This window comes from Orycteropus afer, unplaced genomic scaffold (assembly GCF_000298275.1).
Source record: "Orycteropus afer afer isolate SDZICR_OR568_19922 unplaced genomic scaffold, OryAfe1.0 scaffold00096, whole genome shotgun sequence".
Classification (NCBI taxonomy): domain Eukaryota; kingdom Metazoa; phylum Chordata; class Mammalia; order Tubulidentata; family Orycteropodidae; genus Orycteropus; species Orycteropus afer.
Genome location: NW_006921683.1, coordinates 10,352,342 through 10,368,379, shown reverse-complemented (window position 1 = coordinate 10,368,379; position 16,038 = coordinate 10,352,342). Strand labels below are relative to the sequence as shown.

General features: G+C 38.4%; 1 protein-coding gene across 1 annotated transcript in view; it reads right to left on the bottom strand.

Moving 5' to 3' along the window:
• The window catches only part of WDR64 (WD repeat domain 64), a 363,829-nt gene that overhangs the window by 107,380 nt on the left and 240,411 nt on the right, over nt 1–16,038 (bottom strand). Inside the window, exons 17-22 of the mRNA XM_042781201.1 lie at nt 14,860–14,961; nt 12,698–12,767; nt 11,227–11,263; nt 10,501–10,640; nt 5,822–5,927; nt 3,262–3,320 (exon numbers count right to left, since the gene is read on the bottom strand). Coding sequence (XP_042637135.1) covers nt 3,262–3,320; nt 5,822–5,927; nt 10,501–10,640; nt 11,227–11,263; nt 12,698–12,767; nt 14,860–14,961 — 514 coding nt within the window. The remainder of the gene's footprint in view (nt 1–3,261; nt 3,321–5,821; nt 5,928–10,500; nt 10,641–11,226; nt 11,264–12,697; nt 12,768–14,859; nt 14,962–16,038) is intronic.

The window sequence follows — 16,038 nt, the reverse complement described above, 5'->3', positions numbered from 1 at the left end:
GTGTTTCTTTGCTATTCATAAGGTTTTCCCTGGCCAATTCTTTGAGAAGTGGATGGCCTCTTCCTTCTTCCTAGTGTGTCTCAGTCTATAAGCTGGGCTGTTACCTGTGCACCAGGTGCATCTCGTTGGGTTTTAAACACCAGAGGCTCAGCCTCAAAACTCTGGTCTACATGTCACCACAGTAGGACAAACCAACAGACAAGTCTGTCTTGCTGTTGGAGACCTCTCGTATCACTCTCAGCTGGGTTGCTGTGGCTGACTGTACCTCTGTCTGGCTTCCTGGCTTTTAATTCCCTTTCTCCTGCTCTTCTGCCCTGCTGTTTTGTGTGTCCCTGAGTTGTCCCTGGGGCTGACTGCTCCTCTGTCTGGGATCCGGGCTTTTATCCCCTTTCTCCTGCTCTCTGGTCCTGCTGCTTTGGGTGGGCCTGAGTTTCCTCTCCTCAACCAATCCCTTTAGCTGATTGCTCTTCTCTCAGGCTTCCTGGCTTTTAACTCCCTTTCTCCTGCTCTTCCCACTGGCTACTTTGGGCGTCAGTGAGTTGTCTCTCCTCACCTGTAATCCTGGGTCTGACTGTTCTTCTGTCCAGGTTCCTGGCTTTTTATCCCCTCTCTCCTGCTCTTCCCGCTTGCTACTTCGGGCATCCCTGAGTTGTCTCTCCTCACCTGTAACCCTGGGGATGACTGCTCTTCTGTCTGGGTTCCTGGCTTTTTATCCCCTTTCTCCTGCTCTTCCGGCCTGCTACTCTGGGCGGGACTGAGTTGCCTATCCTCACCTAATCCCTTCGGCTGACTGCTCTTCTCTCTGGCTTCCTGGCTTTTAATCCCCTTTCTCCTGTTTTTCCCGCTTGCTACTTCGGGTGTCCCTGAGTTGTCTCTCCTCACCTGTAACCGTGGGGCTGACTGCTCTTCTGTCTGGGTTCCTGGCTTTTATCCCCTTTCTCCTGCTCTTCTGGCCTGCTACTCTGGACGGGCCTGAGTTGCCTCTCCTCACCTAATCCCTTCAGCTGACTGGTCTTCTGTCCAGGTTCCTGGCTTTTTATCCCCTTTCTCCTGCTCTTCCCACTTGCTACTTCGGGCATCCCTGAGTTGTCTCTCCTCACCTGTAACCCTGGGGCTGACTGCTCTTCTGTCTGGGTTCCTAGCTTTTTATCCAGGATTACTTTAAGGGATAATAAATCTATTTAAAGTAGTCTTCCTGGCAATATACAATAAGGGGAAGGTCAAGACACTGGAAGGAGCACAAGAGTTAAAAGCAACGAAGGTAAATACTATTACATACCCAACCCTGAAATATTAGTAATAATAATCTATGAGTAGCTACACATATAGGCACTCAAGTGAACAGCAATGGGAAGGCAAATGGGACTACACCCATGAATATACATAGGTTTGACAGAGGATATTTCTACATGTGTTTATATGTGCTGCAAATATATCCATGCATGTAGTAGAGTATACAGGGGGAAAATTATGAAAAATTCTTAGCCATAACCAAATATCTTGAGGGAATGAGTCACTGGGCTGGGGACTCAGGACCATAGTCTTAGAGACATCAAAATTAATTGGCACAACATAGTCTACAAAAACAATGTTCTACATCCTACTTTGGTGAGTAGTGACTGGGGTCTTAAAAGCCTGTAAGCAGCCATCTAAGGTGCAACTATTGGTCTTTCCCCATCCACAACAAAGAAGAATGAAAAAAACCAAAGACACATGGAAATATTTAATCTAAATAATTAATGGACCATGTGAACAACAGCCTCCAAGGGGACTGAGACCAGAAGAACTACATGGTTCCTGGCTACCACTGCTGACCACTTTGAAAGGGATCACAATAGTAGGTCTTGGATAGAGTGAGAGGAAAATGTAGAACAAAATTCAAAATCACAAAAAAGACTAGGTTTTCTGGTCAGACAGAGACTGGTGGAACCCCCAAGACTTTAGCCTTTTAGTGACTCATCAAGCCTGAACTGAGCTGACTCCCTGTGCCTCAACTTTCAGTCAAACAACAGACAGGCCTATAAGTTGAACAATAACACCTGGGAAGTACACAATTCTTAGAACAACCAACCATAGGAGATTAAAGGAGCAGCACTTGCTGAGGGACAAAGCTCAGAAGGTAGTAAGGGATAGGAAAGAATAACTAACTGAAACTGTAAACACAGGGTAGAAGTGGGAAGAGTGCTGTCACATTGTTACAAAAAAAATCAATTTGTCACAAAGGAAAATATGTATGAATTGTTGAATGGAAAACTAATTTGCTCTATCACCTTTCATCCAAATCACATTACAAAGGTGAAGGGAAAAAAAAAGAGGAAATAGTCCTTATTTGGTACAGTCTTTAATTGTTGCTGTGTGTGTTTATGTTTAATATGTATGTTGATACATTAGTATATCCACACACATACAAGAAGTGCATATTTAAATAGTTATGAAATGAAGATAAGAGCACTGGTGGCATAGTGGGTAAAGCACCTGGCTGCTAACCCGAAGGTCAGCAGTTCAAACCCACCAGCTGCTCCATTGGAAGAAAATGGGACAATCTATTGCGGTAAAGATTTACATGAAGATGGTGACATTTACATCACATTAACACTATAAAACAGAATAAAATATTTTTGCATTGTAAGGATGGTTTGTACTAGATGTGAATAAGTGTTTCTTGAAAGTAATAATGGTTAAGTACTGTGTTAGAAGGGAGTTCTGGTGGTGTAGTACCTAAGGCATTTGACTGCTAATCGGAAGGCTGGTGGCAGTTCAAACATACTAGCCACTCCTTGGAAGGAAAGGTGGGCAATCTACTTCCATAGTGATATTGCCTCAGAAACCCAAGGAGGGGTCACTATGAGTTGGATCTGACTTGAGGGAAGTGGTTGTTTTTTTTTTTTTTTTTATTAAACTATGTTAGACATGCAAGGGAAGGTTATGGAATCTCTTTCTATGATGATGCACAAGATCAAGAAATTATAGGACCATATGACCTATGAACTCTTTTAAGCACTAGATTTCTAGATAAATCAAAACATGAAGAAAATACAAAGTGACCAGTGACTGTTTCACTCACTCTGTTGCTCACTTATATCTCTTTTTAAGCATCAGAATATTGTTATGTTCTCTTAGGTTAAGTTTCAATAGTATTATATTTGCCTTGAAAATACTGAGTCTTATATTTCCATCTTTTGTGGTGTCTAGCACAGAGAAATAAATGTTTAATAAATATGTGTTGAGCCATTAGTTAAAGTGGAAAATTAACATTCTTACCTTTTCATCATGAGGTGGATCCAGGAAAGAACCAATACTGCAAAGGATGATGTGTCCTTCTGTATAAAATTTAAATATTTAACACCTTGGAATCTTTCATTAGACATCTCATTATGTAAATAAATACTACCAAGACTGCCAAGTAGTTTTTATTCAGACATTTAAAATGGCAAGTAGAATATTAGGAACGAAAAATCATAGGAACGAAAAATCAAAGAAGAAATTTCATACAAACTTCTATACTTGGCAACTCTTTTTTGTTTCAGGCTTAATAATGAGGTTGCTTTACTCACTCATAATGAAGATTCTTCTAGAAATGAGGCTAGATAAAGTAAAAATGCATAGACTACTACCAAATGGATTCCAAACTGTTACAGAGATACTCATCCTACAATCCAAATGATGTTAATGAAAACTTCGTTGTTGTTGTTACGTGCCGTCGAGTCGGACCCGACTCATAGAGACCCCTCCTTGGGTTTCTGTGGCAGTATCACTATGGAGGTAGATTGCCCCATCTTCCTTCCGAGGAGTGGCTGGTGGGTTTGAACCGCCAGCCTTCTGGTTAGCAGCCAAGTGCCTTAGGCACTGTGCTACCAGAGCTCCCAATGAAAACTAGATGATTAAAAAAAAAAAAAGCAACAACTAATGGTGTCTGAGGATGTCAGTTTTAAAACAGTGACTAGATAGCCCTCATAGGAGTTCTTTTAACATTTGTTGAGGCAGAGAAAAAGGAAACCTAATGTCAGAATCCAGGAGCACCAAACCAAAGAACCAAACTCATTGCTGTCGAGTTGATTCCAACTCATAGTGACCCTATAGGACAGAGGAGGACTGCCCTATATGGCTTCAAAAGCTGTAATCTTTATGGAAGCAGACTGCCACATCTTTCTCCCACAGAATGGCTGGTGCGTTAGAACTGTCAGCCCTTCAGTTAGCAGCAGAGTTCTTAACCACTGCACCACCAGGGCTCTCTTTTAGTTATAATATGGACAAGACTGATTGAATCCCAAGCTCCACCATCTGTCTGTTTTTCTGTATGACAGGCCAAAACTACAAAATTCAAGAAGTAGATGGGCTATGTGATAATAAATCATTCTGGGCAGAGAATCACCTGGCTAAAAGAGGAATCATTGTAGGAGAGGTACATTCTGAGAATTCTATAGAAAATTCCATTGTAGTTCTATGGATTTTGTGAGAAAAAGCTTACCAAGTTATGCAAAGTTAATGCAAAAACTTGCAGGCCATTTTAAAAAGGAACAACATTTGCCTGATCTCAGATTTCTCTATAATTCTGCTGTAAACTGACATAATGTCTACAAAAATTATAGACTGACAATAAAAATAAAAAGTCAAGAACAAGAAAATTAGAGTAATAAGGGATTGGTGGTTAGCACTGAAACCAGATTTAAAAAATGTAAATTTAAATAAATATATAGCTACTGACAATACTGAATGCAAATATAAACAATTATTTCAAAAGTATCCAACCAAAAGACCCAAATAATTGATGGTGCAAATATTTTTTTGTGACTTTTGTAAAATAAATTTGAAATGAGAAAAATGTACTCAAAAGAGAAGATTTAAAAGATGAAATCTTAATGTAATAGCATTATGGATGCAAATTAGAATATGACATTATCTAATGACAGTAAGTCAGAGTGAGTGTGAAGAAAGGAGAAAATTGAAGCTAAGCGAGCTACGCTTTCTGTTTTAATTGAAAAGATGCTGCTTTGTTTAAATTCTGAGAAATTAACTAGTGCTTTTGAAATGTTTAAAGGTAAACACTAATAAAATTTAAACTATGCATGTATGTGCATGCACACACACATGCAATCTTTCAAACAACAAAAATGATTAAAAAAAAATTAAAGGAAATTTAGACAATAATCCAAAAGACAAAAGAAAGGAAGCATTAAAAAAAAAAAAAAAGTATTATATGAAAGAATTAAGATTTGACTCCTAGCTGAAAGTTTGTTGGTTTGAACCCAACCAGAGGTGCCTCAGAAAACAGGCCTGGCGATCTGCTTCTGAAAAGTCATGGTCTTGAAAACCCCGTGGAGCAGTTCTATTCTGCACAAGGGGTGTCACCGTAAGTCAGAATCAACTCAACAACAACTAATAACAACAACAACATATAAAATATACAAATATAAAATAAACAATAAATAGAAATGAATTAATTTCCCTATTGAGAGAAAAATCCATTTTCCTCTCTAATTCATTTCACTGATAATATTAAAGATTAATGCAACATAACCTTACCAAGGTTAAAAAATACGAAAACTTTTCATTCTCCCCGTAAGGTAGAGTACAAGAATCAGTAGTAATATACCCCATTAAAGATGGGAGAAATAGAATGACTTTTCTAAGAATGAATCAGGAAATGAAGTAGGTTCATTCTTCTATTTATTCAGCAATGTGTCCATCACACTATCTCTCATCCTTAAGTATGCCTCTTAGTCTTTCATTTCAATAAATATCATGTATTTCTCCTATAATGATTTTTTATATCATGTAGATTAAGATATCTGTGGCTGCACACATAAGACTAATGACTTACCCACATTTCCAGCTAATAGTATCCTCGTACATGAATCAGTAAACAGTGATGTCAGAGAAATGGCAGAATGTTTTGTGAAAGGTAGCATATCCTTCAGTAGTCTTCCCTGAATAAAGAATAATGTAAATAAGGTTTTTTTTCCTATGATAATAAATTATAGTCTTAAAATTGAAGTTAATTTTTTTCTATAAATATATCTGAAGAACTCTCTCTAATATTGACACATATGATTGTCTTCTTTATAATTAAAATAATTTGAAACTCTCTTAGAGACTTACTTGAGATGTTCATAGAGGTATAAGCTTCATTGTCATTGAGTCAATTCCAACCCATGGCAACCTCACGTGTTACAGAGTAGAACTACTGGTGGCTCAGTGCCAAAGGCTAATTAGAAGTTTTCTGGTTCAAACCCGATAGCTGATCCGTAAAAGGAAGATGAGGCAATCTACTTCTGTAAAGATTTACAGCCTTGGAAACCCAATGGGGGTTACTATGAGTTGGAATTGACTGATGGCAGTAGATTTTCCCATCAAATACTGTTTTTAGGTTTAAGTGTACCTTAATTGATTTAAGTAGAAATATTGTATTTGTCCTTTCAGAAATATCTATTTTTAACATTAGGCAAGATAAAGGATTTTAAAAGATTCAAATTAAGCAGATTTTTTTTTCTTCCCAACACTTAGTATAAAGCAAGCATTGGGAAGGACTTTCACATATATTATCTCGCTTAGAGAATAAATATCAATGCTTGAGAAGAAAGAATTTGAACATGCTGTTAGTTTCCTGGAACTTTATTTGAAAATTATCTTTTCTTCTCTTAAATCTCTTACTCTTTAATTTTTCTGTGAGGAGAAAAAAAAGGGGGGTGGGGGGGCATCGCTCCAATACCAAGATCATCTCAGGGAAAGGTATTGTTATAATATTTGAATTTTCAAACAAACAGTTTCTGACTAATAAACAAGGATCTACTGATAAACTGAGGTTTTATCTGGCAGACAGCTATGCTGTTCTGTGTTGTATCCTATCTGCTAAACAACACTGTTGCTGTTTTCTGGGTTTCCCTATAGGAGAATGTCTGACCTCAAATGTCATCATTTCCCCTGTCTCTCTAAGGTTTCTTGTCTTCATCACCAGGCTACTCAAGACCCTTCCTTTTCATCACCTTCTGTTCTCCTAATTTTAACCCTCCACCATGCCCTACCCTAAATTGTTTAACATTTTCTGATAAAGTTATTTGTTCGTTATAAATTGTTTAAGGTATATCATTATCCCATAATGACTTCCAATATGTTTATGTCAATATAGATTGGATAACTGTATATATCCAATAGTTTTGATAATCAAAAATTGTTTGGTTCACAATTTAGTGTCCTTGTATTCTTTTAGATACTAATCATTAATATTCTTTAAATATCCAGTAAAATATTTAGTGGCATATATTTATAGCTCAATTTTAAGAAAAGTTAGACAGAAGCTAAGATATTTTACCATCACCTGTCTGTCAGTTTACTGTAATGTGGTGGCTTGCATGTTGCTATGGTGCTGGAAGCTATGCCATTGGTATTTCAAATACCATTAGGGTTACCCATGGTGGACAAATTTCAGTGGAACTTCCAGATTTAAGACAGACTAGCAAGATAGGCTTGGTGATCTACTTTTGAAAATTAGCCAATGTAAACTTTATGGATCATAACAGAATATTCATTGTCCAACTTGCTGCTTTAGACACGTCATGAAGAAAGATTAATCATTGTAGGAGGAAATCATATTTGGTGAACTAGAGGACCAATGAGGGCAAGGAAGATCCTCAGTGAGATGAACTGGCACACTAGCTGCAATGATGAATTCAAATGTGCCAGTAGTGCTAGGATCAGGCAACATTTATTCTGTTGTAAGTAAGGTTGCCATGAGTCAGAGTTGACTCATTGGCAGGTATCTATTTTATGATACAAACATACTGAAACAATAACAGGAGATACTTATATTCCTTGCATCATTTTAATCATATTTTCTTTTTTAGTACTTATTTTACTAATACCAATCTTCTGAGTGGTGTAGGGGAGGAAGACTTTTAGGGTGAGATTAGGATTGAAAGTGGAGGGTGGAGATCATAGAAGTATGGGTAGGAGAACCTCTGGACTCCACAGAAGGGCTTCTTCACAATGGAGAAAGGCATTTTGTATGTAAGATGAATTTGCCTTGTTAAAATTGTATTTCAAGTCTGGTATCTTTCATCTTCATCTTTTTTTGGGGGGTGGGGCATACTAACTGATTGTGAGACTTCAGATTACTGTTAGAAGAGCGGATTAAGAAAGGCCCCAAGTTTTGCTGTCATAGACGTGCAGTTATGGAGCATATTCATTCATACAAATACATATTGAGTGATTTCCACGTTCTGAACATTATTTTCAGTGTTTTAGAGGATTCAGAGAGGTATTTAAGATGGTCTAGATCCCTGTTCTCATGATCACTATATTTGGGAGGGGTGGACATAAAAATATTAAACTAGAAAACACATTATATCTGAAACAATGCTATCCCAAAACAAAAAACCCACACCCACTGCCATTGAGTTGATTCTGACTCACATCTCCCCCACTGGGTTTCCAAGGCTGTAAATCTTTATGGAAGTAGATTGCTTCACCTTCTTCTGTGGAATAGCTGGTGGGTTTGAACTGCCAACCTTCTGGTTAGCAGCCACATTTCTTACCCATTACATTACTAGAGGTCCTTACATTAAAATAGACTAATGTAATAGTCCATGAGTGAGTAACTACTTTTGTTTGAGGTAATGATAGTAATCTTTGTACTCAAATAGCAAAAAGGAAGCAGCTATGAGAAGGTCTGGGGCAGAACATTCTAGCAGACTAATGGGAGGTTAAAAGGGTCTGTGGTAGAAATGCCTTTTGTTTTATTTATTTATTTTTGAGAAATCTAAATGTGGCCAGTGTGATTGGAATGTTGGGGCAAGGAGGAGAGTTGTAGAAGCTAAGGCCAAGGAGATGGACATGAGCCAAGCCATTTAGAACTTTATAAGCCAGTATGAGGAGGTTAGATTGTATTCCCAGTGCAACAGTAAGCTATTGGAGAGTTTTATGCAGAGGGATATTGTCATCTGATTAAATTTTAAGAAGATCACTATGGACTTCTATTTATTGCAATATGACAGAAAAGAAACCGTGAACAATCTTTGTGTTCAAAATGATAGCAAAAAAAATCTTGGGTAAAAATATTTTTTAAATAATAATAATAATAAAACCCACCAAACTCACTGCCATTGAGTCAATTCTGACTCCCTTTGGGTTTCTGAGGTGGTAAATCTTTACAGAAGTATATTGCCCAGTCTTCCTTCCACAGAGTGGCTGGTGGTTTTGAACTTCTGGTTCTGGTTGCTTCTGGTTAGCAATCAAATGCCTCAGACATCGCACCACCAAAGATCTCTTAAATTAATTGCAGAGCTAATGAAAAGTAAGGAATTCTCAAAGGCTAAGTCTAGTGACTGTGATAGCTTTCAAGTGAGCTTTTGGCCTGAGGTAGCAAAATTGGTGACATAGGACTTCCTTTATGAAAGGCTCACAGAAGAAAGGGGTCAGGAATTAAACCTGGGACCTACCCGAGACAGGAATTCTAATAGGAGACCTCTGGGTAAAACTGGTTACCAATGGGGTACTCTTTCAGTGTGATGGTGAACTAGAAATCAACCCACTCTACAGAAAGGGATAGCAAAACCTTGATTTATCAACTTTGTAAGGAAAGGCTCCCATCCTTGGTAAGTGCTGTGTGACAAATGTCACACTGAGATAGTATTATTCTAGCTTGCCCCAGCTAATACTGGTCTTGGAATATTCTTTAGGTATTGAAACAGTCTACTTTGTCAGTAGTCTTCACTGGTTTGAATAAGTCAACAAATCCCTTACATAGGGGTCCTGTAGCCCTGATGGTGCAATAATTAAGCCAGTGGGTGCTAACTAAAAGTCAAGCCCACGGAGCCACTTGAAAGGAGAAATACCTTGTGATTTGCTCCCATAAAAACTGCAGCCTAGAAAGCTACGGTGCTGATACTATGAGTCAATAATTGACTTTATGGCACCTAACAACAGCACTGCTAAATTGCCTCCTCTGGGCTCCAATTTTAAGGATCCCTGGTGGGGCAGTGGTTAAGTGCTTGGATGCTACCTGAAAGATCAGCAATTAAAACCCAAATGCACTCTGGTAGAAAAGACCTGGTGATCTGGTCACATAAGGATCAGAGCCTGGGAATCCCTCTGGGGCAATTCTACTCATTATACAGCATCACTATGAGTCAGATTGAGTTGACATCATACAACAGGCACAAGCAACCAGGTGCTCTTTGTATTTTTACCCAGGAAATACAGTGAGTGCATGAAAAATATTAAACACTCAATAAATTGTGGAGTAAAATATTTATATGATTATGTTTCTAATAATTGACTAGATTTGATATTGGTAAGTTAGAAGTTTTGCTGATTTGATAACTTGAGTTACAAAAATGCCATATAAAGCTTGAGTAGCATTAACATTGAATAGGTTGCAAACCCAGCAATTTGGCTAGAAGAATGAGAAATATTAGAATTGCATGCCATATGGAAGGTTAATTTGACAATTTATTTTATCTTTTCCAGTCTTTCGTATTCTAAGTAAATAATGGATCCCATTACCTCCAGAGTCCACAATCGAAGGTGTCCATCCTCATGTGCAGTGACAAGGATAGGTGGTTGGGCTTCTGCTAAACTGGAGCCTCTAGATTGTTTTTTGTCCACTAGCTGATGCTCTCCCGCCGTGCCATCTGTGCTCTCACCTATTGAAGAAATCAGTGAGTACCATGGTGTTTGCAACAGTTGGAATTCCAAACTTTATAGAATTTAAAAGGCAGGGCAGGGAAATAGCAAAATTAACACATCTTTTCCCCAGATTTTTTTTTTTTTTTTTAAATAACCCCTGAGCACTTCATCAGGGTAGCAACAAAGCATTACAAAACAACAATAAAAATATACTCAAGTGGAATTCCAGATCATTAGAAATAACTGGAAAAAAAGAGGGGGAGCTTAGTTTTGGTCCTATTGCAAAACTGCACATTACAGCTAAACTAGATATACACCTAGTACAAGTCTTACACATTAGCATGTCTTTAAAATTCAGTATAAGTTTTAGGAAAATAGGCTGGAAACTGATCATCAGTAATATTTCAAATTTTAAAAATCTAGAATCAGTATACTAAGAGCATCATAATGGAAATTCTGCATAGTGCCTCTTAGACTACTTATAGCAAGCATCTCAACATTTAGTGACAAAAACACTTACTCATAATGATTATTTTATTACATGAGCTCCCTATTTTGAAGAAAATTTTTTATGATAGAAAAGAGGGATGATTTCATACTGACCTTTAACTTCAGTATCATGTATGCTTTGTTTGCTTCCCTGCATTAAGGGAGAGAAAAAGACAACATTTCTATGACATTGTAAGGAAATGAGATATACTAAATGTGTAGTTTTTCTAGGTAGTTTTAAACTTTAATTTTTAGGTTAATTTTTAATTAATTCTCTGAAAAATGAGTTGTATAGATTTCCATATTCATAAATAGAGAATCCTTAACACATTTTCCTCATGGCTCAGGTATATCATGATAATGACAATACTTAAGTGACTAATGCATGCCAAGTCCTTGGTGACTGTTATCTCTAATTCTAGTAACAACCATATAAGTTAGGCTTTACCCTTTGCACTGATGAGGGAATTGAAGCTCAGAGAGATTAAGTAATGTATCTAAAGCTGGAGAAACCTAAGTTCAAGTACAAGTCAATCTGACTCTTAAGTCCTTATATGTTTATTCTTTCCAGCATGCTGCTATTAGGTGCCATCCAGGCAGTTCTGCCTCATAGTGACCCTGTGTACAACAGAACAAAACCACTGCAATCCTGTGCCATCCTCACAATTGTTGCTATACTTGAGCCAATTGTTGCAGCCACCATTGTCAATCCATCTCATTGAGACACTTCCTTTTCTTTGCTCACTCTCTACAGGTATGAAATCCTTCTCCAGGGACTGATCCCTCCTGATAACATGTCCAAAGTATGAGAAACAAAGTTTTGCCATCCTCACTTCTAAGGAATATTCTGGCTGTACTTCATCTACGACATACTTGTTCATCCTCTGGCAGTCCATGGTATAGTAATGGTCCAGTAAGCTAGTGGTTTTCAAAATATTTTTTGCAGTGGAAACTTTCTTTCAAACAATAACTTAACTAGAAATGTAATGTCTAAAAACATAAAATTGAAACTGGGAACATGATTTGAAAACCATTACATTACTTTGTCTCTTTTCCCTGAGATATACGTATAACCCCAAACCAAAAACCAAACCCATAACCATGGAATGGATTCCAACTCACAGCGATACTGTAGGACAGAGTAAAACTTCCCCGTAAGGCTGAAATCTTTTTGAGAGTAATTTACTTCATCTATTTGTCATGGAGTGCTGGTGGGTTTGAACCACCAACCTTTTGGTTAGCAGCCAAGAGCTATAACCATTGTGATACCAGGGGTCCTTGAAATATGTACTTATTTTTTAACAAAATACCTGGTCTAAAACTACTTTATTATTTTATGACCATAAACATAGCATGTATAATTTATTTTGTTCATGATCGTATATTATTCATAGATGCAAAAGCGCTGAAAAAAATAGAGATTAAACATGGATTTTTAGGGAAGATAAAAATGATAGTTTCACATACACACACCTGTTTTCTTCTACCTTTATATTCTATTAAAGGAGGAGCTCAAATACTACATATCACTATTCTTGGACCAGTATTGAGCAGGACAGGAAGATATATCTTATGTCTTGCTTACCTTGCTACTCTGTGGACCCCTACTAGAATCACACTGGGAGGAAGAACATACGGAATCCTGACTTGATCTCCTATGAGGGGAGGAAGGAAGCCCAAGGAAGAAAAGTTAAAATATTCTCTTGTGTTCAAAAGGTGTTCTTCTCTGCTTTAATTTCAGTTGTGTGTTTCTTTCATCATCTGTGGATACTGAACCACTTACTTATGAAACCCATCATGCTTTATACTTTGTGTAACAAGTGTCCATCAGTATAGTGTTGTCAGAGACTACTGGGGAGTCTCAGCAATTATGATGCCCCTGTCTGTCTCACTTGTAAGGCTAGATTTAGTTCTAGAGTTTCAGATACTGAGATAGTGGATGGTGGGATGGAGTTGGGCTGACAAGCCTGGCTAATGGCCTGCTCTATTGTTTCTAGTTCTGGTGTGGTCCTGCTCTTGTGACTCTACTGGAATGTGATGAAAAGGGGCTTAAAGTGCTAATGTATATGTGTACAGAACTCAAAACCAAAACCAACCCCATTGTCATTGAGTCTATTACGACTCATGTTGTTGTTGTTGTTATGTGCAGTCGAGTCAAACCCGACTCATAGCGACCCCTCCTTGGGTTTCCGAGGCAGTATCATTACGGAAGTAGGATTGCCCAACCTTCCTTCCGAGGAGTGGCTGGTGGGTTTGAACCGCCAGCCGTCTGGTTAGCAGGCAAGTGTCTTAGCCACTATGCTAGCAGAGCTCCCATTACGACTCATAGCAACCCTAAAAGACAGAGTAAAACTGCCCCATAGAGTTTCCAAGGCTGAAATTTTCATGACAGTAGGTTGCCTCATCTTTCTCTTGTGGAGCAGCTGGTGAATTCAAACCACTGAACTTCTGTGTTAGCAACCAAGTGCTATAACCACTATGAAACCAGGGCTCTTTGTATATAGAACAGATATATTAAGGCCATCTTTGCATCTAGATGATCACTTGCAAACTTTTAAGAGCCCCATTGCTACTCACCAAAGTAAGATGTAGAACAATGTTTCTGTGTCGTATGTTATGCTAATTGAGCTTGATGTCTCCTGCAACCATGTTCCCAAGCCCATAGATCCAACTACTCACTCTTTCATGGTAGCTGGCTGTGGCCAAGAAATTAAAACAACCTTGCCCCTTGTCAGGTCTACTGTACACCCAGACATTCTTACAGAAATACACTTGTAGAAACATTGTCTGCCCCTCTATGTGGTCATGGGCATACCCTCCAGCTTAGACATCCCTGATCATTCAGCCTGTCCACTCATCTATCTACCCATAGATCAATGTTTACCATCACTGACAATGCAGTACTGTACATGCCAAAGGGTTCATCTTTGCTGTCTGTACCTCCCAGGTACCTCTCTATGTGTTCTTCTTCCTCAGTGCCACCATGTTGATCACTCACTTTTGGTACATTGCCCTTCCCTTCACCCAAATCAATACTTGTCTCTACCTATCTAACAGTGTTCCCTCCCCTCCCTTCCCGTCCCTTTCCAACAAGGAAAATTTCCTTCCACGTATAAATCTTTCCTTGAGTTTTTACAATAGTGAACTAATACAACAATATTCCCCGAATAGTTTTGATGAAATTTCAAGCCAAATTATAGGGAAGGCATTATAATCTGGCTTATCATGGGACAGCCCAAAACTAGCACTGAAGCAGTTGATTTTACTCTAAAATATGTGGTTAACATGGTATTTTTTCTCAAAACCAGAGCTCTTATGTATATATAAATAGGAAAAAAAGTACTTTGAATTAAATATTTAAAAATTAATCCTTTGTTCTGTATGAAATGGATGGGGATCATTCACTTTAGTGCATAGTATACAAAATACCCTGCCATTTGATCTTCCATACTTGCTCTGGAAATTCTTTCACAGTAGTGCTCATCACATTAGTTTTTGGCTAAAGGTATAGTTAAGTGGGCATTTTACATCTCTGCTACTATTGTAAGGGAAACTGTGAGGTTGACATAGTAAAAGAACCACCCCACTACAAAAGAAGTATTGACAGGGGAACAAAGCTAAAATGAGAGTCACTTCAACCTATGTCTTCCCTTAATCATACCTTCCTTAATGTGAGAATAATAACTATTCCTAGATCACCTACATAAGTCCTAGACAGTATTACTTGGTTATTAAGTACTGAGTTACCTTGCACATTCAGGGGTACGAAAGAGGAATAATATGTCATTAATTCTAAAACGTTTGGGATCCAAGTCAGGGTCTACAGTGAAGCAATCTTCAGGTCGGTACCTAGAAATAAGCATACATTCATGTGACAAAAATTCAGAAGCTAATCAATTCCTCAAACACTGATACTGTTGAAAATGGAGAAAACCTAGATGTTTGAACATTTGGGTGCCATGGAGTTGATTTTCAGCTGGTAGCGACCCAGCCTAGAACTGCCTCATATTAGTTTCTAGGCTATATATAATCTTTATGGAAGGTAACCCTGGTGGCACAGTGGTTGAAACACTCAACTTCTAACTGAAAAGTCAGCAGTTTAAACTTACAAGCTTCCCCTGGAGAAAAAAATGTGGTAGTCTGCTTCCATAAAGATTTATAGTCTTGGAAACACTATTGGACAGTTTTACTCTGTCCTAGTGTCACTATGTTTTGGAATTAACTTGATGACAGTTGTTTTGGTTTTGGTTTAATTTTCACATAAGGAGCCCTAGTGGCACAATGCTTTTGTCTGCTAAGATAAATGCTGGGAGTTAAAACCCACCATTCCCTGCACAGGAGGAAGACCTGGTGATCTTCTCTCATAAAGAGTTCAGCCTAGGAAACTCTATGGGGCAGTTCTACTCTGTCCTGTGTGTGGGGGTGAACAACTCACTGCCCTCTAATAGATTAGATTCGACTCATAGTGATCTCTCCTTGGGTTTCCGAGATGTTACCTCTAGGGAAATAGATTGCCCAATCTTCCTTCCAAAGAATGGCTGGTAGGTTTGAACCGCCAGCCTTCTGGTTAGCAGTCAACTGTCTTAGGCACTAGGCCACCAGACCCCCTAGTTGAAATTGACTCAACAGCACACAAGAACAATCTTTAATGAAACAGATCACCAGTTCCTTCTCTTGGGTGGCTCCAGTGGGTTTAACTGCCAATCTTTCAGTCAGCAATGAAGTGCTTAACCTTTGCCCTTTCAAGCCTCCTATCTTGTTTAATAAGTGTCTGTAGGACAACATGATACTATGTAGTTTAAAAGTCTTTCGATTTAATTAACTAGTCTAGGGAGCTCTGGTGGGAGCTCTGGTAGCATAGTGGCTAAGGCACTTGACTGCTAACCAGAAGGCTGGCGGTTCAAACCCACCAGCCACTCCTCGGAA